The sequence below is a fragment of the Cinclus cinclus genome, chromosome 2, assembly GCF_963662255.1.
Source record: "Cinclus cinclus chromosome 2, bCinCin1.1, whole genome shotgun sequence".
In the NCBI taxonomy this organism is placed as follows: Eukaryota; Metazoa; Chordata; class Aves; order Passeriformes; family Cinclidae; genus Cinclus; species Cinclus cinclus.
Genome location: NC_085047.1, coordinates 109,004,678 through 109,028,370, shown reverse-complemented (window position 1 = coordinate 109,028,370; position 23,693 = coordinate 109,004,678). Strand labels below are relative to the sequence as shown.

The window sequence follows — 23,693 nt, the reverse complement described above, 5'->3', positions numbered from 1 at the left end:
GGTAGATTTACAGGTGGACTGCATAATTTGAAAATATCAGGGGACTAGAAAAGGGAAAACAACATGGTGAAATTCTCAAATATATTAACACAGGATTTAGCTGAGCAGGAACTGTTAGGAAGGAGATATATTAAATGGTGATTCAAATAGTGAAAGTCAGTTGAATGCCCATATTCATTCCTAGTGTGGGAAAAATATTAAAATAGTAATCTGAACAATTTAGTGTAAATTTCATAAGAGAAAGCACATGTTGACACAATGCATCATTTACCCACCAAGTAGCATAAATTCCCCAGAGTCTGTATCCTCTATACTCTGCAAGATATGTTCTATCCTAATTAACATTTAATGCAATTCTGAAACTTCTCTATTGATCTTCAAGGCCACCGTGGGATAAAGGCCAGCTAAATTAGGTAATATCCTTTCATCTGTAACTTATGAAGACAGATGAGCTCTCCCAGTGCAATGCAACAAGCTCTGATGACATTCATCAGGACCAGAGATAGTACTTGAGGCAAAGTGGATTGGTACAGAGCAGCTGGCTACAAGAAGGCTGGAGAGGAACTTTTCACAAGTGGTGGTGGTTTTAAACTGGAAGAGGGGAGAGGAGAGAGTGTACTGAGCTACAGCCTGATAGCATTTAGAGTGAACAGACACATCTCTTTGGTAATAGTTTCCAACTGTAATTGAAATCAAGGAGATAAAAACATCAAGCAGCTCAGAGGGATCAGTACCTAAAAAACTGAAAGCCAGGGAGTGATCCAGTACTCTAGATGGTCAGAATGCAAATTTAATTTATCTCGCTAAGCACTTGGATTCTAAGGAAGTTGGAAAAATTTCATAAAAACTGTATAAGATACATGTAAAATAAAAATACATATAATTCTACCTCATGATGATTAATGTAACTTCTGGCAAAAAAATAAAAAGTACTTATATACAAACATGCTTTTTAATAATCTTGTCATTTCTGCCTAAGAAAAAGATTCTTGAAATTGTGTAAGTAACTAAATACCCAGAGACCCACACAAAGCCAATGTGGTATATGGAACTCTATTTCAAATACCTATGTAAGGGGAGGAGGATGATCATCCTCTGGGGGTATACCTACCTCACTCCTAACCATAGTAGAGGCTTGGACTGGATATTGATTTTCATTCAGTGAAGTGTAATGAGATGAATCTCACTATTAGCAACTATAGAAAAATCACATCTTAGTTGTGTATCGTTGAAATTTAACATTAATTAATTGATACCAATAACTGTTGACATCTTGATACCTGGAAAGTCTACTGTAAAAGCATGATAAATATTGAGATTTTATGGGAGTATTTGAAAACCACAGACAGCTGTTAAAGAAGCACTAATGTATTTGTGAGATCTTAAGAACCATCCTTTACCTGAATATTCTATTATCTACATTTATGCATTTTCTCCACAGCAGTGTTCTGTTTTGATCAGAGATGATCTTCCCAGCACAAAAAGATAGATCTTCATCATGTTTCTCAGTGTGGTTCAAGGGTTTTTCTTTCTACCCTACAATTTTTGCATTTGTCTAATACATGAAATCTGGAAAGTGATATATGGATGCTTTTAGAGTTGCTAAATTTTTCATGAACAAGGATGTTTCCACAAATTGTGACTAAAAAATGATGCCAGATGCAGAAAGCATTTCCAGTGCTGCAGACTGCAGGAAACAAAGGGCGCATTTGTACCTTGGTGCTGAAATCTTTGGATTAACTGCTGTGAGCTCATAAGATCAAAACGTTCAGCTCAGCACTGAGTGCTGGGAGTAGCCTTGATCCCCAGATCAGTATTGTCATGTTCCAGCTGTACTGTGGCTGACCTCCTGTTTAGCTAAACCAACTGATTTTGCAGATAAAACCACTCTGATTCTGCTCCATGACAAATATAATAAGTCAGTGTGTGGCTCAGGGGGCCCTAAGCTATATTGTCAAATGATGGCGAATTTGTATTTATAATACAGATTTTTCCTTTTTCCAGTTCCTACAGAGTCACTCTAAAAAGGGAAGGCATTTGTGATTGCCTTGTCTAACTAAGAATCTCTGTCGCTCACTTTTTTTTTAACAATTTTGGTCACGCTCCTTTCAGCCCATTCTGAGATGGACACCTCAGAGATTGGCAATTCTTACATGTTTTGTGAAGACTGATGGTTTCATTCAGCAAAAAAGACCCAATAAAATCTTCATTAGTTTTGCCTCTCACAAAATGCTTTGCTGAGTGAAGAGACCTTTAGAGAGAATTAGAGCTCTAATCTGTCATTTTGAACATCCTCGTTTTCCATTAAACAGAGCAATTTGCAAGATTAAATGCAAAGGAATATCTTATTAGTCCTCATTATTTGGACTTTATATGTTTCTTATTCCTAAAAGCAGATATAAAAATACACACACTTTGTTGTTTAACCAGCAAGTGGTTGCATTTCCTTCTTGTATATTCTAAAAAAATTATTCCTCCCAAAGTAGAATAAATAGGTCAATATTCATAGTTCAAATCACAGTTCCTCTGGATTCAGATTCAGCAAGGAAGGGCAGTACAAGTGGCAGTTTCTTCATATTAATTATTTCACATACCATTGTCATTTCTTGTTGCTGAATTGCTATCAAATAAACCACCCTTATAATCAGTTTAATTGCCCCTTTTTTCTCCTTGGAATACTTTCTAAAGGGATTTCTCTGTACATTCAGAGATTCCTGGAGAAGTGAGAACTACTTCTGGTCTAAGAGAAGACTCAGATGCTCTCCAGGCATCTTGGATCTGTGTTTAAAACATGGACAGGTAGGACCAGTGTCTCAGATCTTGCTGTTTACTAATAGATATTATTTAATAAAGCTTTCCTTTGTGCAGCTGGAGAAAACAGACTGGAGGTGGCTCTCTGATTCTGCATCTTTTTACACGGGACATGGCCCCACGATTGATCTGAACAAGCTAGGATCTATTTAAAGTTAAACCAATTTGCCTTTTCTTTATTAAACAGAAAAGACCTAATGATGATATTCCAGTTTCCTGCATGAAAGCTGGAAGGATAGTTAGATCAGCAGACAGATCAGTCAGTTCTGAAAGTCTGGCTTTGAGAAGTTGGAAATGATTCTGATACTGAGGTGTGGTGGGGATTTATATAAGACTGTACTCTTCTCCTTGATGACTACAATATAATAGTGAGAAGTTTGCTGTGAAGCTTTTTTATTCATCACCTGATACTGCTAAGGTGAGTGAAATGTGAATTGTACAGATTACTGCACAATTTCTGTACTGTAAAATTTCTGATTGCTGTAAAATTTCTGTAGCACTAAAATCACTCTTAATGTGGTCAGATGATAAAGGGAATGAAAATACATAATCTATACCCTAGCATTAGATATAAAGGATTCTGTCATCCTTTATCATCAAAGGATTCAACAAAGTACACCTGTTCCTTTACAATAGTCTTCACTTTGGGGATGATTATTAGCTGACCAAGAAAAAAATCTTCTTACAATTTCAGACTAAGATGATAAAAGGAAGAAGTAGAGTCCATTATCTAATGTTGTTTCATAATGAGCTATCATAGTGATGGCAATAATAAGCATTTGGATATAATAGTCTGCAAAAGAAGAAGAGAGCCTAATCAAACTATTTCAGAAAGTTCAGGATTCTTTTAATGCTGACCCTGACTCCTCCATACACAAACTAAATCTCAGTTCAAATTTGTTTTTTAAAGATTTAGTTAAATTGATAAAGATTTTGTATGGACTTATCTGTGTCAAATCAAGGGAAAACAGACTAGGGTTCTTTGATAATAATTCTCTTGTAACTTTGCCAATGAGGACTGGAGCAAGCAGCAGAGACAGAAATCTTTAAAAATCAATTCTACAATGAAAGAATTACCATCAAAGGACCAGAGAAACTATGTAGGAGTGTTCTCCACTCTGTATTGAAAAAGAAAAGAGAATTTAATTCTTTGATAAGATAATCTTCTCTTTTAATTTTTTACTTCTTCTTTATTTTTTTTATTTATTTTTGGTGTGTGTTTCCATTAAGTATAACCTTGTTACCATAAAATAGATTCAAGTAGTCCTTCCAAAGAACTCCCTCCAGATGCTTTTACTCTTAGTGCTTGCAATGCCAAGTTCTAGCACATTCTTTAGTGATCTACAGATGGGTAGCTATAATTTGAATCTTTAAGAGGGTCAGAAAGACCTGTTAGCACCCTTCCCCAGCAACAGAAAAAGAGGTTTTTCACTGTCCTTTCCCCCCTCTAGGTTTCTATTAAAAGTAAGTTATATTAAATAGGTTTCTATTAAAAGTAAGTTCTTTTTCTTTTTTTCTGTACTTTGTAGTTCTGACCTGTGCAATCCATGTCTGCAGCTCCTCGCATCTGACTTTTAAAACATAAATAATTTCAGTCCTTATGCACTTTCAAGAGATGAAGTAATCCAAGGCAAAAAATTTTAAGTTAATCAGAACTGATGTCTGAGGTTCTGTGTATCTGCTGTGTGTGCTGCTCTCGCTCCTTTATTCTCCTGCTTTGAAGGCAAGCACAAGGTGGCTGTCCTGGCTTAGGGGCAGATTTTGGGAGTGGCCCGTAGCACTCCAACTCTAAGTGCTGGAATCTTGTCAACCTCATTTTACCACTTAAATTAGAGCACAGGAAGGATCAGAGCAGGAGCACATCTTCCACCACTCAGTAAATGTGTGCCATGAATTATTAGTGTGGTTGCTGGCACCAGGCTCCCTCCAGCACTCAGGAGTGTGAGTGCCTGCTCTGGTTCTGTGTAGGCTGTCTGTGATTGACATGGAGGCTCAGAAGAGCAATCAGGTCGTTTTAATTTCAGTGCAATCCGTCTTTACTTTATATGAAAAACGAATTCCACTCTTCTGGTGAAATTTAAAAGATTTAATAAAAAGACAATAGGAGACAGAAATAAAGCAAAGGGTTAATACGGCTGGGTTCTTGGCAATTAGCCAAGAGCACACCTGCTACTTTGGAGACACCCCTTAAATACCTTTTCCACTACACTAGCCTTTATGCATATTCAAACTTTCCACAAACTAGTTTACATTTTTCAAGAACTGTTTAGCATGGCCACTCCTTGGGTGCGCCTTTTTAGAGCATGCATGTTTCTTGGTTGTGGTTTTAATACATCTTCTTTATCATCTTTAATTTGGGTTTTGGCTCCTTCTTTTCAGAGATGGTGAGTGTTGAGAATTGGCATGTCAGCAGCAGGGTCCTCATCATCTGTTCACTGGATGTTATCCCAACCAAGCAGACAGTTCAAGCACACTGTCAACTATTAACACTGCGCTGAACTTTTGCTAATAGCAGAAAAGAATAACTATATCCATACAGCAAAGTTATTTTAACATTATACATATAGCATTCATCTTAATACTTGCCCAAAGCCAATAATAAAATATGCACTTATAACACCTTAGGAAGCCCAGGGGGTCCATGACCCGTGACTCTCCCAGGCTGCTGTTGGAGTGGGACCATGGCAGGAAGCCCTGGGGAGGGTGGAGGGGTCATGCTGGACATCCTGAGCCCCAAGGGGGACATTGGCCCAGGTATCTCTTCAGTGGTCAATCTCACCCTGGGGTGTTCCAGTGTGGCCAGCGGGCCAGAGTGGGGATCCTCCCTCTCTATTTGGTCCTGGTGTGGCACATCGGGAGTGTCCAGTTCTGGGCTCGCAGCACAAGAAGGGCAAGGAGCTATTGGACAGGGACCAGGGCAAGGAGCTATTGGACAGGGTCCAGCAGAGGCCGCAGCAATGATGAGGCTTCAACCTCTCTTACGAGGACACATTGCAGGAGCTGGGTGATACTTGACAGAAGGGATACAGTCACAGAAGGGGATACAGTCACAGAGGGGATACAGTCACAGGGGGGATACAGTCACAGAAGGGATACAGTCACAGAGGGGATACAGTCACAGGGGGGATACAGTCACGGGAGGGGATACAGTCACAGGAGGGATGCAGTCACGGGAGGGGATACAGTCACAGGAGGGATACAGTCACAGGAGGGGATACAGTCACAGGAGGGGATACAGTCACAGGAGGGATACAGTCACAGGAGGGGATACAGTCACAGGAGGGGATACAGTCACAGGAGGGATACAGTCACAGGGTGGGTGGTGAAAGGGGGTACAGGCTTCAACTGACAATTTGTTTCAGAACATTTAACAATTGAACCTCAACATTTACAACCTTAGAACTTCAACATTTAACAAGGAAACCATCAACAATTTCAACCAAGGACCTGTTGTTGGGGATTCCATTTCCCACAGAGAGGAGAAGACTTAGAGCAGATCTCATTAATGCATATAAATATCTCAAACAATGGGTGCGAAGTGGGTGGTAACAGACTCTTTTCAGTGGTACACAGTGACAGAACGAGGAGCAATGGCCATAACTAAAACAAAAGAAGTTCCACCTCAGCATGAGGAAGAACTTTACGTTGAAGGTGCCATAATACTGGAATAGGCTGCCTAGGGAGGAAGAGAACTCTTCCGCCTAAAGACATTCAAACACCACCGGGACACGTTCCCGTGTCACCTGCCCGAGCCGAGCCGAGCCGAGCCGAGCCGAGCCGAGCCGAGCCGAGCCGAGCCGAGCCTAGCTTATCCGAGCCTAGCCGAGCCTAGCCCAGTTTATCCGAGCCCAGCCGGACCGAGACGAACTGAGCCGAGTTTATCCGAGCCCAGCCGGACCGAGACGAACTGAGCCGAGTTTATCCGAGCCCAGACGGACTGAGCCGAACTCAGACGAGTTTGACCGAGCGCAGCCGAGCCCAGCCGAATTTATCCGAGCCCAGCCGGACCAAGACGAACTCAGACGAGTTTACCCGAACCCAGCCGAGTTTACCCGAGCCTGCCCTCTTCTCCTGTTCCGATTGGTGGGTTTTGGGCTCGCCGTGGCTTTTCCGCCAATCAGCGCTCCGCGTCCGTTGCTAAGCGGCCGCCGGCGGCCGGGCGGGCCATGGCGGAGCGATGGCGGGACGTGTGCGGGGTGCGCATCGCCCCGGCCGAGCTGCGCTTCAGCGATGCGGTCCCGGGCAGCTGCTACCGCGCCGCGCTCACCGTGCAGAACCTGCGGGAGGGCGCCTGCCGCCTGCGGCTGCTGCCGCCGCACGAGCCCCAGGTGAGGGCCGGCCGCGAGGGAGGCGGCCGGGGGTGCCCGCGGCCGGCTCTCTGCGAGCAGCGGCCGCGCTGCCTTTGCCTGGGGCAGCGCCTCCAGCCTGCAGGAGCACCAGCAGAACGAAGAGAACTTTGAGCTTCCCGGCTTTTTATTCTCACGAGGTTGTGAGCAGTTTAGAGAGAGCCGTCTTCTTTCTTAAATGCATAGTTTCAATAGAAATAAACAGGCTTTCCTTACTACATCAGACATTAACAGTTGCTATTGATGCTGGAGGTCTTTTCCAACCCCAGTGGTTCTGTGATCAAGTCCCTTGTTGGCAACAAATCCTGCTTTACCTTCTTGGCTAGCTTTGTGATCTCCCGAATTCATCCCACGAGAAGCCCACGAGTTCCTCATAACTTAAGGGAAGGTTCTGTAAAAGGGGGTCACTTCTCTGTGGTGTGAACACAAAATCTGGGAAGTGACAGCTGTCTTGCTGCATTTCTAAGTTCTATACTTTCAACTTTTCTCAGTGGAATTGTCTCCCTGTGGTGCTTGCTTGCTGAGAGCTTTCTCAGAAGAGAGGAGGTTTAAGCTTTCTCAGAAAAGAGAAGGTTTGCAGTCTTTTCTCAAGATAGTATGGTTACTATTAATAACATCTGATAAGTTCTGGAAAAGTCATTGCTTTGGCTGGCTTTTTAAAGGCAAAGGCATCTCTACAATTCTAACCAGTTGAGCCTTCATAAACTATGTGCCTCCACCACAAGTCTGTTGTGGTTAGTGGTTTATTTGTAAATTTTGTCAATATTCAGCTCAGAAGGTTGGGTTAAACTGACATTAGGGGTTGAACAGAAGCTGATGTTGCTTTTTGTTCATAGCAGTTTAAACTATGAATAATTCAGGGTAGTCATCAATCTGATTTTCAGACAATTGAAGTACCTTGAGTAATTTCACTACCTGAGTAATGACCCTTTCTTTCTGAAGCAGGAGTGGCAGCTTGATTCTTACTAAACTGTAGCTGAAGACTTTGGGTATGAACTGGAAACTGTTGAGAGTGCTTGATTTGGTAGGGCGGTGCTTATTCTGTTTCGTTATTTTTCAGCAGCCTTTCCAATTCTTCATGTGCTCCAGAAGTGGAAAGGCAGAGTCAGTTTTAGAAAAAAGGTTACTAAATCATAGTTTTGTAGTGTTTCCTTCTGTCCTGCCTTTTGCTGTGTATTGTAATGGCACTGTACATGAGACAACCAAGATGACAGCTAGGGGACAAGATTCCACTTCACACTCCCAGTTCCAGAAAGGTGTGTTGTGTTGCTCTTTCTCATTCCCAGACTTAGTGTTGCTGTCTGTGATTACAAGGCTCTGAAGTGTATGACTCCTCTGAAATACATTCTGGTACATTAGACTTTGCATACTTTCAGAGTGCAAGCACTGAAAGTTAACCTTTCTTCAGCTGTCATAGTGCATGGCCAAGAAATGCCTTCCAAGCAATAAAGCTCACAAGCTGTTTTCCATAGTTTCCATTGAATGTTCCTAGTACAAAATATAAATTTTGCCTTGAATGGAGTGAATATGCTTGGATGTTTAATTCTTTTTATAGCACGTATAGATTCTATGCACCTCAGAACTAGAACATTGGTACTCTTTCAATATCAAGCCCATAATCATGATGTGCATGACAAAAATTTCCTTTAGCTGCGTATTTAAACTGCTAGGAGGATTCTAAAGGAATAGAAGGAAATCCTCGGACAAGAGAAACAGAAAGTAGTAAATTATGTTTGCATATATAAAACATAAACTAGAACAGAAAACCTAGAGAATACTGGGAAGACTATCTTTCAGAAATAAAAAATATCAAGCTGGACATAAAGAGTGGAAGCCCACTGTGCATGAGGTAGTGAGAATTTTAAGGAGACTGAACCACCAGAGGAGCTCTAGACTTTGAGGTGTCTCTAGGAACGTGGGAAATGCTGGGTTTCCCTCTATGTGCTAGTGGGTTACTTGTGCCTTTTGTTCAAGGAAAACACAAGGGAGGTGTTCCATTTAAACAGACACTTGCTGACAACAAGTCCAGCATAATTTTTTGTGAAAGAATGCCTTCCATCATTCAGGGGTTTTTCTCTTTCATTTGACTCCCAAGACTGGAGGTGCCTTGGGTATTTCAAGCAGATTTTTTATGAGCAGTGGGAATTTCTGTTGATGTCAGTCAGACCTAGAGGAAACTCTTACCTGTCCCCTTTTATTTCTACTTCGAACTGAGACTTTATCCCTGTTATTTTCTCAGGCAGTAAAAATACTCTTCACTGAGTAATAGCTGATTTAATTTTAATTTAAGAACTTATTTTTTATTTTTTTTTGCCACAGTAGGAAAAGCTGGAGCTCTCTTGGAAAGACTAGAAAATTTTGCTAATTCATTCTTTCTTTCTCTCTTCCTGTAAAAAGTCTAAACCTCAATAAATAGAGAGGTGAAATTATAAAAGCCTGCATATAAGTTCATGGTAAGTTTTAAACCAATCTTTAAACCAATCTTTGTATTCTTCTGCAAATAAACTATATGTATATTGTTCTTAATCTAGAAATGCTTAACAATTAAAAACTTTATTTATTTATTTATTTTTGTTTAAATTGCAGTTTAAATTGATTGTGGAAAATCCAGAAAAACCCATTGCATCTGGACTTCAGTTTAAAGCTGTTGTGGAATATACTCCCAAGTGTGCAGAAGATCTTCGGGATAAACTAACTCTTTTGATAGATGATGACATAGTTCATATCCCCGTGCTTGGGTATGATATTCAAAAGTTCATGTGCTGCTGTTAATATTTGCAGTTTAGTCTTGTGGAAAGTTTACTTCTGTGTGTCTGTTATGGCTTTGTAATTAGTCAGTCAGTTGCATGGAAAACAAACAGTAAGTTTTATTACAAAGTCAGATTTTTCTTTTTTATTTCAGAGCAGCGCATGGGTAAGAAATTCATTGGGGTGATATCTCTCTGAAATCATAGAGAATCTGGATTTTTAGTTTTACCTTATTCTAACTTGGTTATGATTATGTTGATAATTTTGAATGCTGAATTTGTAGACTTGTTTGAATTAAACAAGTCTACAAATAGTCCTAATGTCTTCCCTTCATACTGAATCACTGATATAGAAGATTATTCAGTAATTATTCATAACAGTTTGTCACATAACAGTAATTGTTCATAACAGTTCATAACAAATCTGGATCATAGTGAAACATATGTTGCCTAATTCTAAAAATACAGAGCATATTTTAGAGCAATTGTTCAAGGATTTTTGCAAGTTTTTATTAGGATAGTACTGTGAAGGTAAGGCCACTGAGGATGATTATGCTACTGGTGACTCCCTTCTGGAAAGGACTTCCAATAGATTAAGTATTTCACATCTTCATGTTTAAGTGTCTTTTGCAGGGGAAATGTTGACAGACTTTAGTAATTATTTTTTTTCTGTGTGTGTTTGGAAAAACAAGCATACTTTGATTTCTTTTTATCAGTGTTTTCCAGAATGCATTTTTTTGCCATGCAAAAGTGTTAAATTCCAGCTTCATGAAAAATCCCCAACCAGCAAAACAAAGCAAACAAATAAACTTCACACTGTATTAAATCACTAACCCCAAACCTTTTAACTTGGCTACTTCCTTTGTGTATATATGTATTAGAAAATCTGATTGCATTTAGAATGTATGCTTATTTCTGCCCACTTGAGAAGGGAGATACTTGGATCTTCAGAGGAGAAATACTTTTGTTCCATTATTCCAGTAAAGCTTCTTGTAAGAATGTCTGGATACTTGGAAAGTGAAATTTTTACAATTATGTTGAGTGTACTCTAACTTCTAATTCATCCAATAGATGATTTTTTTTTTTGCCTTTTTTTTTTTTGCCACATCCTGCTGGTCTAGCATCTCTTTAAAGAATTTACTACCTTATTTTTTCACATTACAATAAATTATCAAAGAGAATTAAAACCAGTGTATTAAAATTCCCGACATCATATTTCTGGCATTCCTTGATTTAGAGTTTTCCTCTGTCCCTTCCTTCACCCTCTCCTTGCCTTTATGCAGTAGAGTATTTGGGCAGGATCTACCTCACTTGACCAAGGATATTTACTTTTCTTCTCCGTTCTTTCTTCTGTCACATTGCATGTGACACAGATCAGGAGATGGAATTGTTCCTACATGTTCCTGTTTGTGGCTAAGAGGAGACAGACTTCTGTAGTAATGTAAAATTCCAATTGATTTGAAACACAGTTTAATGTGAGGACAAAGGAGTCATTGTATTAAAAATTGGAGTCTTTAAAATGCAAGTTGGCTGAGGCATGATCTTTTTGTTATGGCTAAAAAGTACCCAAAACAGTGCTGCCATCTCACTGGCTGAGGTTTTTAAACAAATAAGAAAAGTAGCTCATGGTTTGTGTTATTGTTCACTTCTGTCTGTTGTAATAAGTTTTTTTGAAGTCACATAAAGTATGTATCAAACACAAAACTGTAAACTGCCAGTAATTCTTCTCTGCTTTTAGTTCAGGCAGCTCATAATGAATTATGGTGATTTATTTGGTCTTATTTTTGTGATGCAGCTAACTATGGATAGTTTTACTTAAAGTACTGTAATGAAGTATTTAAAATTAAATAGAAGTGTGTGCATTCAATTTTCACTAATCATTAAACTACTGAGTTATTAAACAGGCTCATAGATAAGTACCTCTCTTTTGAATCTTCCTTGTGTATGTTGTAGTGAGTTGACAAAAGGAGAACTCTCCTCCACTGGACTGCTTAATCAAATTTGTTTTAAAATGCAAAGGTATTTTCAAGTTTTGGGAAATATTATGGTGTGTTTTCTCTGCAGATTAATTCCATACTGTGGTCTGGAAATAGAGACAGAGGTTAATTTTGGTGAAATGATTGCAAACAATAAACTAATTACTAAAGAGATTAGTATTGCTAACCATGGAACAACTTCAGGTAAATATTTAGTATGTATTAAATCATACAAATATATTATTTTATTGGAAAAAGTAATTTTATGCAAGTTAACACTTTGGTGACCAAGTACCAATGACTGGAATTTTGGGTTGTGCCATTTATGAGTATTGTAGCTACAGGTGTTGTACATGGCCCACTGTTTATGTAGCCAGTATTGTATTTCCATTTAGGAAAGAAAAAATCCTTTAGAACTTTGACAATTTTATGAGTTCTGTACTTTTGAGTCCCACTTGGAAGATGCAAAAATAAAAGTTGCTCATTGCCTTCGTGTGCCCAGCATAGACAGCAGCAAATTATGTCTGCTCTTGCTTTGTACTTCCGTGATCCCCAGACTTGTCTCTTGAATAAACAACTACAAGTTCCCTGAACTTTCTGAGCCAAAGTCTTCTGTGATGGGAATTGGATTGTATTTGTTGCTAGAAGATAATGAGAGGCCTTTTATCTTGCTGCCATAGCTTTTGAAGTCCTACAGCTTTTACAACAGGCACATCCTTAAATTTCTGTGAGCAGCTATTTCAAAGGAGAGTAAGAAACATGGACAAAGGAGCATAAGAATGCTGGTATGATCCAGATAACCTGTTTGACTGCATTTTGCACTGTGCAGAGTTGCAGACACCTTTCTCTAGGGGCGGGGTGGCAACTATGCTGAGTTTCAAACAACAAATTTAAGGCAGTTAATTATTTTTGTTCCTCATTTGTACAGCTGCTTGTTACATTAAAGGCTATCTTATTTTTTTGCATTAGGCCAAAGTTGTGGGAACATTTGTCTCCTAGCTTTTCATATGGAATACTGTACCAAGAGAAAATACATTATCACAGAAACGCAGATTTTCAATATTAAAAAAAAAATCAAATTTCTGTCTAGATTAAGCAGACCTTTTAAATTTTTTTCTGTGAAGTAAAAGGAGAAGTTATTGTGGGTGTTTTTCCTAGTCAGTTCATCTTAAAGATGTACTATGTAGCCTATATATTCAGGTGTTTCTCATATATGTTAACTTACTACTTTGACCAGTTATGATTAGGTAAAGAAGACAAGGTAACCTACAGTATATATGCATCTAACAGTAAGTTGTAGGATAATTATTTTTTTATATTGTGTAGGGAACTGTTTCTAGTTGTAAACTCTGTACATGGTACATGCAGGTTCCATGATGGAGTTTTATAGGATTGGGTGAAAGAAAGTGATGGTTAGTAAAGGATGTCTTGGGGACAGACAAGGGAAGGGCAGCTGAATCTGTGTTTCTGTAGATTCTGTAAATCATAACACAGCATGTCCCAGTAACAGGCAGCACCTAAAGTCTGTGAGCAGGAATGCTCTGTGCTGGCCCAAGACACAAGGATTTCATTTCACCTGTTATTCCATGCACTAAATGAGTCCTTTGTTCCTGCTTCTGATATCATATCAGAGATTATCTTTTATATGAAACCAAAAAGTGCATCTTTTGTACACTTGAAACAATTTCTATGTTTATGGTATAATATTAGATAATTAATGTTATTGGTCAAATACTGTTTTTTTTTCACATTTTAAAGAATATTTTTATAATTTAGAAATATTTACTGTTCTCTTCCACAATTACTTGTGTTGGATAGGGACCAAATCATATAATCTGTTGTTAACCTGCAGTATGCACTTAACTTTCTGGCTACTCTATCTTCTTAGAGTTTTGTATAGCTTGCAGATGTTATTTACAATTATTTCATGATATAGTCACTTGTGTCTGGAATGTGAGTATCTTTTCTGCTACAATCACAGCTTGCAAAATGGAATTTTACATGTGGGTATAATAATTAAAGAAAGCTTGGAAATAGTGATCTACTCTTGCTTAAAAATAGCTTGTGAAAAAGTTAAGTCTATGCTTCCATTTTTCATAGGAAGATATGTGTACATCTGCTGCTTGTGTACATCTGCATTGTGTGTTGTGTAATTTCAAGTGCGTAATACAAGCATATAAGTCTACAGCTTTATATTGTATAGCATCCTCTTACTTGCTCTGGGTTTTTTAGGTATATTTAAAATATCATATGATGGGGTTGTCCTGCTTAACATAAAACCTGCCAGAGGAGTGGTAAAGCCAAAATCTGTAAGGAAAATCAGAGTGGATATCTGCACAGATGTACCCGGTGTTATCGAAGAAATGATGAAGTGAGTGTATGACTGAAGAAATACGGCTCTATAAATTCCATTTTTGCCTGTTATTAATTCTAGTCTTTATTATTAATTTAATATTTAGTTTTATTAAATTGATTGTTATATTATCTCCACAGAAAAGTGATGCATAAATTTTATACCTGGCTGTGTTGATAAAAATCTTCCATAATATGTAAAGATCTGAGATGTTTGCACATTTCTCAGAATAAAACTAACCAGGAGCTTTCGTATCTTTCACCTTTCTGTACATTCCATGTTCCATAATTTTCTTAGCTTCTGTAACTGCATGCTTTCTTTTAACTCTGTATGTTTCAGGAGTCTCAGAAACATTCTGGTGTTCTTTGGTATATCTTATTTTCACTGGAGGGAATGTATTTGCGGCACTGGAGTAGGTGGCTTTTAAGTGCATACCTCATAAAATCTTAGAATCCTAGCACGGTTTGGCTTGGAAGGGACTTTAAAATCCTGTATTTCCAGCCCCTGTGTCATGGGCAGGGACTTTCCACCAGACCAGGTTGTTCAGAGCCCCATCCAGTCTGTCCCTGAACACTTCCAGTGGTGGGCAGTCGATAACCCCTCTGGGCAATGTGGGAATGGGGTGTGGTTGATTTGTTGGGTGTTTTGTTTTGGTGATTTGTGGAATTGTCAAGATCAAGCTTCCAGGCAGGAAAGCTGCAGCTCTTTCATACTTATTCAGATGAAGTTCTAGCTCCAGTTCCCTACAAGAAAATTAGGTATTATGTGCCAGAATTGGTATTTAGATGCCAAGACCCTGATTCTTTGCAGATGTCACTCCTGTAGTTTCAAACATTTAAAAAAAGTCAGAAAACAAACCAAACCCAAAACTCCACCATGTAATGTGTGATTTTTCCTGATTGGTGATATTCCTAGTAGGGCATTGTCAAGGACATACTCACTTGCCCTGCTCTCCCACTTAGTTTGTATGTGGAAAGCCTGTGATTTGAATTCTTGGATTGGGTAATTCTTTCCTTTTTTTGGCACAGACTCTAATACAAAGCAAACTAACCAAACTGATTATTTCTAACACTTCTCTACATTACCTGTTGCTGCTTGTTGCTCTTACTGGCAGAGTGGAGTTGGAAAATCGTGGTTGGACTGAAGTATGGATCAAAGGTGTTGTGGTTGAACAAGTTCTTAAAGTTCTTGGAGTGTCTTGTGGAAAAGTACTGAAATGCATTAAATTTGGACCTCTTTACTTTGGAACTTCAAAGACAGAACAAATACATTTATACAATGAAAGCCCTGAGTGTATGGATTGGGTAGCAGTACTGGAAGAAAATGCCATTGGAGGAGAGATGGTAAGAAACTTCTCTGGTTTTATTTTAGTTGAAAACTTGTTTCATTTCTGCTTTTGCGTTTTTTATTTCTCAACATTCTTTTTCTAGTATTGTTTACTATGGCATACTATTTCCTGATCAATAGGCTTTCTGAAACCTCTGTCCAACCAACACAGATAATAGTTTTTTATTTCAATTCAACCCTAGGATTGAGGTTTTCAATTATTATTTACTAGGAATTATCAAAATAAAATTTGAGTTCTAAGGTATTAATAATCTGTGGTTTCACTTTTTTTTTCAGCTAGTGAAATAATCTGAGAATAATGTTTAAAAAAAGAGAATTCAAGACATTGACATGAAATTGATTTAAGAATTGGTTAATTAGCCAAGTGCTGTGTAACTGCTATTTCCTCTGTTACGTCTTTCTATTTGTTGTACATGAAAATGTATGTGTAGGAAAAAACAAAACAGAAAAGAGAAAGCAGAACAGGCTGAACTATTCCATATCTTTTTTTTTTATTTTAGGGGACAGATCTTCAGGGGAGTACAGATGCTGTTTTACATGACTTAAGCCTGAAAAATAAAGATGTAGATGTTTCCACCTTGGTCTTGTGCATTCCCAATCAAGGAACTTTGCTGCCTTATGAGAAAACTTTGATTACACTGTGCTTTAGTCCAGAGTGAGTGACACCAATTAAATGTGTACACACACACACACAAGTTGGTTGGTCTGCACTGCTCTGCAAGAACGGTGTTAGAAACAATCATTTTGAGTTAGTACATCTGCAAATTATTTCTGGCTAACTACTTAATGTATTTATGTTTGTTAAAAGAAATCCCTTGATGTGATTCTTCAAATAGGAAAGCAAAGCCTGAAGTATATCTATGATTTATGTTTTATAATACCCTGAGGGTGTATTTGGACCAAGAATTGGTTAAGATGGTTTTGTGAGAAAAAAGAATTTTATTAGATTTTTCCATATATTAGCCACCAAGAGAGTGAAACATTTCAGAGAGCTGTTATCTCATTAAAGAAGAAACAACCCAAAACAAAAGCAAAAACTAAACATAAAGAAACATTTCTTCTTGTTTAAGGAAAAGAAAAAGCAAATGTGCTCTTGCCATTTTCCCTTATTGAAAATTATTACAGGTAGTTTTTATGCATGTGATATTAGTTTAGAAAACTGTTATAGACTAGAAAAGAGATCAAATTACCAGTATAATAAGAACACAGATATTGAGCTTAAATTTGTTACTGTTTGCATTTTCTGAAAGGAAGTATAAAGATCATTTTTTCAAGATACTGCTGACGACGAAGAAGCCATACTGGATGTTCAAAAATATGCCTTGATGTTTTTGTGGGTTTGGTTTGGAGGTTTATTTTTTTCCCTCATATTTTAATTTGAGATTGTGACTCTTACAGAAAATTTGAAAGAGACATTGAAGTGAGTGACACATCACTGGTTCAAGATTATGTCCTGTTTCTGAGATTTGAAACTGCTGGCAAGAGAGGTGACTGGCTGCAGAACCTCAGTGGTAGTGCCACATCAACCATAAGTATGTTAGAAATGTATAGTCACCATCAGAAATGTAAATATGGATGATGAAATTGTGTCTCTTGATATTTTTAAACTTTTAAAAAAAATCTTCCTTATCTAATAGTTCTATGGTAAATCTGCTATTTTTGTTTGTTTATATCAGCACAAATAAATTAACTTGCATCTTGAATGCTTCAGCACTAAAGGCTTTTTGAACAGTGAGTGAGTAGAAAGGAGGGATTTATGTGTGTCCTGAATGAACGCCTATCACTTAATTATAAATTATAATGATTATAAATGCAAGTAGGAAATAAAACACCCTCAGCCATTTGCAAGTCACTAACACTTTTTGGATAACTTTTGTGCATTTTCATGTGAATGTTTGAACATCCTCAACTTCCTTACTGTGGGAATGCATTATCTAACAGCTACTAGAAGTAAAGATCTCTGTGTTAGGTTTAGAAAAACTGTATTATAAAACATACTGTTTTTTGTATTGTTTTGTTTTTGTGACTGTACAACTACAGCATGACTTTCCTGTTAGTGAGATAGTAGTCATGAGAGGGATTTTGTTTGTTTGCTTGTTTTTATGTTTGTCTGATGCAGGAAGTAATTCTTGTCACGTGGACTTAGCGTTGATGGGTTCTGTGTTTCCTGTAATACTGACTTTTAAGCCAGGAACAGTAATTAATTTTAAGGACTGTTATATGGGTGAACAAGCACAAGTTGTGTGCACAGTGAAAAACGAATCCGAGTTCCTTCCAGTAATGTTCAGCTTCCGCAAGACTGCTCACTTCAGTATTTCTCCTGAAAGGGGAAAAGTTAAAAAAAAATCTGAAAAGGTAAATTCCTCTCTTTCTCTTAGGTTATGTAACTGTGCAGTTTGTTTTATTGTGGTTATCAGTGGAATTTCTTGAAAGTAAGCTAGAAGAATTTCATTTCAGTAGCAGTGGCTTGTAATACCAGCCAAACATATTTTTTTTTTATTTTGGGCAGTCTCTTAATGTTCTTCCCCTACTCCAGGTAGCAACAAATATTATTTTGAGTTAGGAAAAAAAGACTGGAGTACTAAGGCAACTTCACAAGGGTTTTTCCTATCTGTAATTTTTTAAACTTTACTGATTTGAGAATAATGATTTATGCTCATTTTCGAAGGATACTTTAAAAATTGTTTCAGTAAATCACAAATATTCAAGTAAGATAAAATTTCTTTAATGGAAGAAATTTGCCAAATAATAAGTCAAATATGGAAGCATTTACAATTTCCCAAACCAGTAAGTCAGGGCACAAGATTTCTCTCAGAAGTGAACAAATGAGACTTTGTTGTGTTCTAATGTGTCACATTTTTATATTGCCTTATATTGCTAATTTTTATGTGCCTCTTGGCATATTCTGCAAGCCCAGTTTTGAATATCTTAGAGATAAGCATGGAGAGAAGTGATCTCAGGGACTCAATCATATAGAGGATTTCACAAAGCTTGACTCTTTATTGTCTTCTGTGTCTCATAATGAATTTTCTTTTCCAGAAAGTGGTGATTTCATTTTCTCCACATCAAATAGGAACATTCGAGATGAAGCAAATTATTGATATTATTGGTACAGTAGTAGATAAAAATAACGTAGATGTTTTGAAGACATCTACAAAATCCTTTCATCAAATACAGTTGACCTTACTTGGTGTGTGCAAATCCAAACGAAAAAGCATTGTGTTCACAATTAATCCTGGTAAGGTGCTAAAAACTAGGTAACAAGTGATAAAAATGTTTTAAAAGCACATTTTTTAAGAGATTTTTTTGCTATTTTTAATATGCTTGTAAAAAGTAGTATCTCTTTGGGACTGGTGGAAATGCTGAGTTGCATGATGTAGGTCCCATAAGACTGCAAAACAAAGGCTCAAATAATGGTGTATCCTTCCATAATTGTATCAAAAATTGAACTATTAAAGCATAAATTTTCATCATGACTGTTTGACTTTTGTAAGGTTCAGTTTCTGCAAGTGATGCTGCTGCTGCACATTGCTACGATGTTTCAGGAGTAAGTTGAGACATATGTAAAGCACAGGAAGAACTAGGAAAGAGAATAGGATGTTCTTTATTGATTCACAATTACTTGACTAAGCTGTTAATGGATTATAAACCTGTCATGGCAAACATGATTTTTTTCAAACGTCAAATGACCTGTGCACTGGTGCACGTGGTGGCTGTGTGTGGGTCAGGGGGAGAACCTGAGTTCTCTTCAGTTGCTGCCAGTTTTGAGGATGTACTCCCTGATGAGAAACAGGAAGGCAATACCCATTTTTTCCACTGTTGGGGAGTAAGAAGTGGAAGTTACTGGAAAGTCATGATAAAATGCTGTTCTTCCTACAAGTACATGTGGTTGATAAGCCAGTGGGCATTCCTGCTACTTTTAGGAAGGTATTTCCAATGCATGGCTGTCAAGACTTGATGAGAAACTGAAGTTTGGCAATTTCTTTGTTTTCTATTTGAAATCCAGAGCTACTTCAATTTTCCTGCTTCAGAAACCCAATTAGAAGAAGTGGGATTTTGGATCAAAGATTTAATGTAGTATTCAAGTTTTTCAGGCTTTTAACATGCACTTGTCTACCATTTGCTCTGTTAATGTCCCTGTTCTGGTCCCATTTGCAGGTTTATAAAAATGTTATGAGGGATATCTGTGTTTTGCTTTTAAGCTTCATTGCAATGTGGAGGGAAAAAGATTTTTTTTTCAGATCCTTTTCTAGATGGTTCTATATCTTTCTGTTATCTTCTCCCAGTGTATGAGTATTTATATTTGTATCTCTGTATTCAGGTGAAGGCAGGGCAGAGACTGGAATAAAGCTTCTTGAAAACTGTGCCTTTGTGGCCAGTGAAAGTTGTAATCACTCCTTTGACTTAGAAGATGAAAAGTAGTTTTTGATTTTTTTGTTGGTGGATTAAAGTAAGGCTAAAGTGGGTAAAAATATGTTTAATGATCAATTTTTTTTTTCTGCAGGTGAGGGAGGAAAGGGCAGTTGAAGTTTGACCTTGTTTCTGCTATAGTTTTCTTTTTAATGTTCATGTATATGTGCTTTTCTAAAATTAGAGTGCAAGAAATCTGAGCTGTCTTTTTAGTTGTTCTAGCTTGGGAGGCTTTGTGAAAATTCACGCCTCTGTTTGCAGCCCTTATTCAAGCTTTAGGACACTGGGATTGGTCTTGTGACAGGCAGCTCTGAGTGGCTGATGTGTCTGTGCAAGACATAGCATCACAGCTGGACACAGCTGGTTTGAGCTCTGATGTTTTTGTGATCCAGGCCAAGGGAAGCAGTTGGCTTTTGGCAGGTTGTGAATGACTTCTTCCTTCTTACCTGAGGGAAAACACTATGGGATGGCTGACTGACTGTTGTGCTGCTGAGTAGACTGTTATAAATTAGATACATTTTCTAAGACTTTGAATTTTCTTTAGAAAATGTTTGTTTAAGTTTATGTTGTATTTGAATTTTAAGGTCTAACACCCTTGATTTCCAATGCAACTGGACAATTTGTAGTTCGTTGCACAGGACAGCTCAGTGATACAGCACCTGTGGCAATCCTTAAATCAACCCAAACACAAATTCATACTCACCGGAAAAACAGGAATTCTAAGGATGATGCACTTATAGCTTTTCCTAATGATCGTGCAGCCAGCCTTAGGCCTAGTGAATGGAATAAAAAGTACAGGTAAAAAATATGTGAATCTAATATTTAAACCCACACATTTATGTATATCCTATAGTAGATCAATGTATCATATAGTATATCATATAGTAGATTGGTTACTCGTATGACAGTTCCCTGTTATTTTTCCAGGCTGAAAGTACTTTAAAATTCATTGCATTCTTGAGTCTCTTGCACATAAATTTATTGAGTTTTCTTGCATGAAACTGCAAATGTAGCTATTGCACTTGAAATATTTAATTTTTATGGTTGTCTTTACAAGGTCAAATATTAATAATCAGCTGTGATAAAAAGAATGTTTGGAATGAAATACGTATGTATCAAAATCAATTATGTTTTCAAACTAACAAGACCCAGTATCATTCTACATGTGTAATGAAACTACAATTCTCTTTAAATATTTAGGACTATTTTCACAAAGACTGAGAGATATAATTACATAGACCCAGAATTTGCTTATACTGACTCTGAACGACTGTTAAAAGAAAAAAATAAGAAACACTATGTTGACTTCATTTCCTGTTTAAGACAACGTCGTTTAGAGAAAGAGGCTGTTAGGTAAGAAACGGAAAATAAATACTTCAGGTTCATGCACAAAATATGTGAATATATGTGCAGAATTAACTTAATGGCACTGATCATATACTAAATTTGTCCCATGCCAATATGCTTATGGTCTTGGGACTTTCATTTATAATGTATTCCAAACCTGTTTGTTTCAAGTATTTAGACATATTGAGGTCACTTCCTGGGTGAAATATATAGATAGAGGCAGGGCACTTAAAATTAAGCTTTAAGTGAACTTAAATTAAGGTGTCAAGTTTTAAGAATAGTTAGTTATGGTTAATAGGAAAAAACATAACATTGATTGTTTTGAATTCTCTTTATATAATAAATATATATTTTCAGCTAGGATGTCTAACTCACCCCAAGTCATGGATTCAGTAGGTAAATTATTATTTATTCTGTGGACTGAAGCAGATACAATCCTTTAATCAGACTGGTCCTCTAGACTTATCTTAGAGTAAAAACCAAAACAACAAAGGTTTTTTTGGGGTATTTTCTGTGCTTGAGGGTTTTTAAAATAATTAATTGTTCCTACTTAAAGTATTAATTGTTTTCTTTAAAAGTATTAAATAATTTAATATGTAGATCTTGGAATGCTCAAATTTATAGATTTCCACATTCATTTTTTTTTTCTTCCCTGTAGGCGGTTTTATATTTATAACAATCCTGTGAGCATAGGCATTAAACCAGCTGAAGGTCTTAAGTCACCAAAAATCTCAGTTGCAGATTTTGTGAAGGAGAAGCCACAGCCCAAAATGCTTCCTTTAGATGACAATTGCATGTTAACTAGTCGAAAATTGGCAGCAATTGTTTCTAAATCTACAAACAAAGGAGTAAGTTAAACACTTGAGTACTATGTGTGCAAAATGTGTTTATCATATCAAAAATCATAAAGATTTTGATCCTGCTCTGAGGAAGTGTTTTGTGCTTATCACAGGTTTGGAGCTGGCTTAGTCCTGTGCCATCTTCTACCCAGGAGAAGGAAGATTGTAGTCTGACTTTGACACACAAACAGCTTCATCAAATATTCATTGGTAAGATTCTTAATTTGGTAGCTAAATACATATAGTTGTTATAAAAGAACTTATGTATAGTAACACAGTTTATGATTATAGTTGCTCACCCTAAATGGAAAACAGTTTAATTTGGTAGGCAGCTTGAGACCTACAGTAGTGTTTCACTAAAGCTTTGTAATTCTCAGCAAATAAGGCAGATATGATTAGGTATGAACACGTAAAAGAAGAGTTTCCTTTGAAGACTGCTCATTCCACAACCTCTTAAACAGAATTCACCACAGCATAGTGTGAGAGTTGCTGATACCCTTAGGCCTTGTTAGTGGATAGTACCTGGACCAGCATTAATATCAGCAAGATTCATGGAAGTGCTCAGAATAATTCTGGGAATTAACAGTGAAGAGTGATGCCCCCAAAAACTAAAACTAAAACTTCAGGATCCTCCATCAAAATAATTTCAGGGTAATGTTCTGTGATGGGGAGTAACACCTAAAACTTCTTAGTGACTTGCTAACAATGCTTGTTACTGCTACAGGTCTAATTTAAGGTCAGCTTTTCTTCAGTAATTTTTTTTTTCCAGGAAAAAGACAATTTTTAGTAATTCCTGGGCTTTTTTAATTTTCAGTCAAGCCAGAACTTGTATAGTGTAGCTGTGGAAACTGATATACTTGGGGAAAGTTAGAACAAGATAAACATAATATTGTTTATATGTTTATATCATAATAATAACTTAGAGTTTTGTAAGAAGTTTGATTTGTGCCATGAGCACTCTAGTTTATAGACCAGGCCTAAAAACTAGTGAAAACACTGAACGAGGTAGTGAAGTAATTCTGTGACCATCACATGACACGAATTATTAAATGAATTATTATTACTTAAATATAATAATAATAATAATAATAATAATAATAATAATAATAATAATAATAATAATAATTAGTATTATTTAAACAAATGGTCACATATCAGGGAGCAAACTGACAGGTTGCATACATAAACTTTCAGTGAATTGGTGGTAATTTGTCCTTTTAAATATCTGCTTAACAAAAAGAAGTATTTATGCTTATATTAATAGTCCTGTTAGTAGTAAGCACATTCATTTCCTATTTTACCAGTTGACTGAAACAAGCACAGTTAAAAAAATAAATGTTGCTGGCTTTTGACTTGTACTGCTGAAAACACTTGCAGAACATGGGTGATAATTACTTCCACATTTTAGTGATAATTTCTTCCACTACAGGATTTTTGTAGCTAAGTTTGTAATTTGAAGAACTAAAACGTTTGATCACAGTATTTTAGTAGTTAGGTTTCCTTAAATTAGCTTTTAC

General features: G+C 37.1%; 1 protein-coding gene across 1 annotated transcript in view; it reads left to right on the top strand.

Annotated features, from left to right (window-relative positions):
• The first annotated feature begins 6,977 nt into the window (after nt 1-6,977).
• CFAP47 (cilia and flagella associated protein 47) overlaps nt 6,978-23,693 on the top strand; it is a 260,595-nt gene continuing 243,879 nt past the window's right edge. Inside the window, exons 1-13 of the mRNA XM_062488108.1 lie at nt 6,978-7,139; nt 9,744-9,895; nt 11,969-12,084; nt 14,113-14,251; nt 15,348-15,576; nt 16,081-16,235; nt 16,979-17,112; nt 17,700-17,935; nt 18,620-18,818; nt 20,575-20,788; nt 21,191-21,343; nt 21,996-22,185; nt 22,290-22,386. Coding sequence (XP_062344092.1) covers nt 6,978-7,139; nt 9,744-9,895; nt 11,969-12,084; nt 14,113-14,251; nt 15,348-15,576; nt 16,081-16,235; nt 16,979-17,112; nt 17,700-17,935; nt 18,620-18,818; nt 20,575-20,788; nt 21,191-21,343; nt 21,996-22,185; nt 22,290-22,386 — 2,176 coding nt within the window. The remainder of the gene's footprint in view (nt 7,140-9,743; nt 9,896-11,968; nt 12,085-14,112; nt 14,252-15,347; nt 15,577-16,080; nt 16,236-16,978; nt 17,113-17,699; nt 17,936-18,619; nt 18,819-20,574; nt 20,789-21,190; nt 21,344-21,995; nt 22,186-22,289; nt 22,387-23,693) is intronic.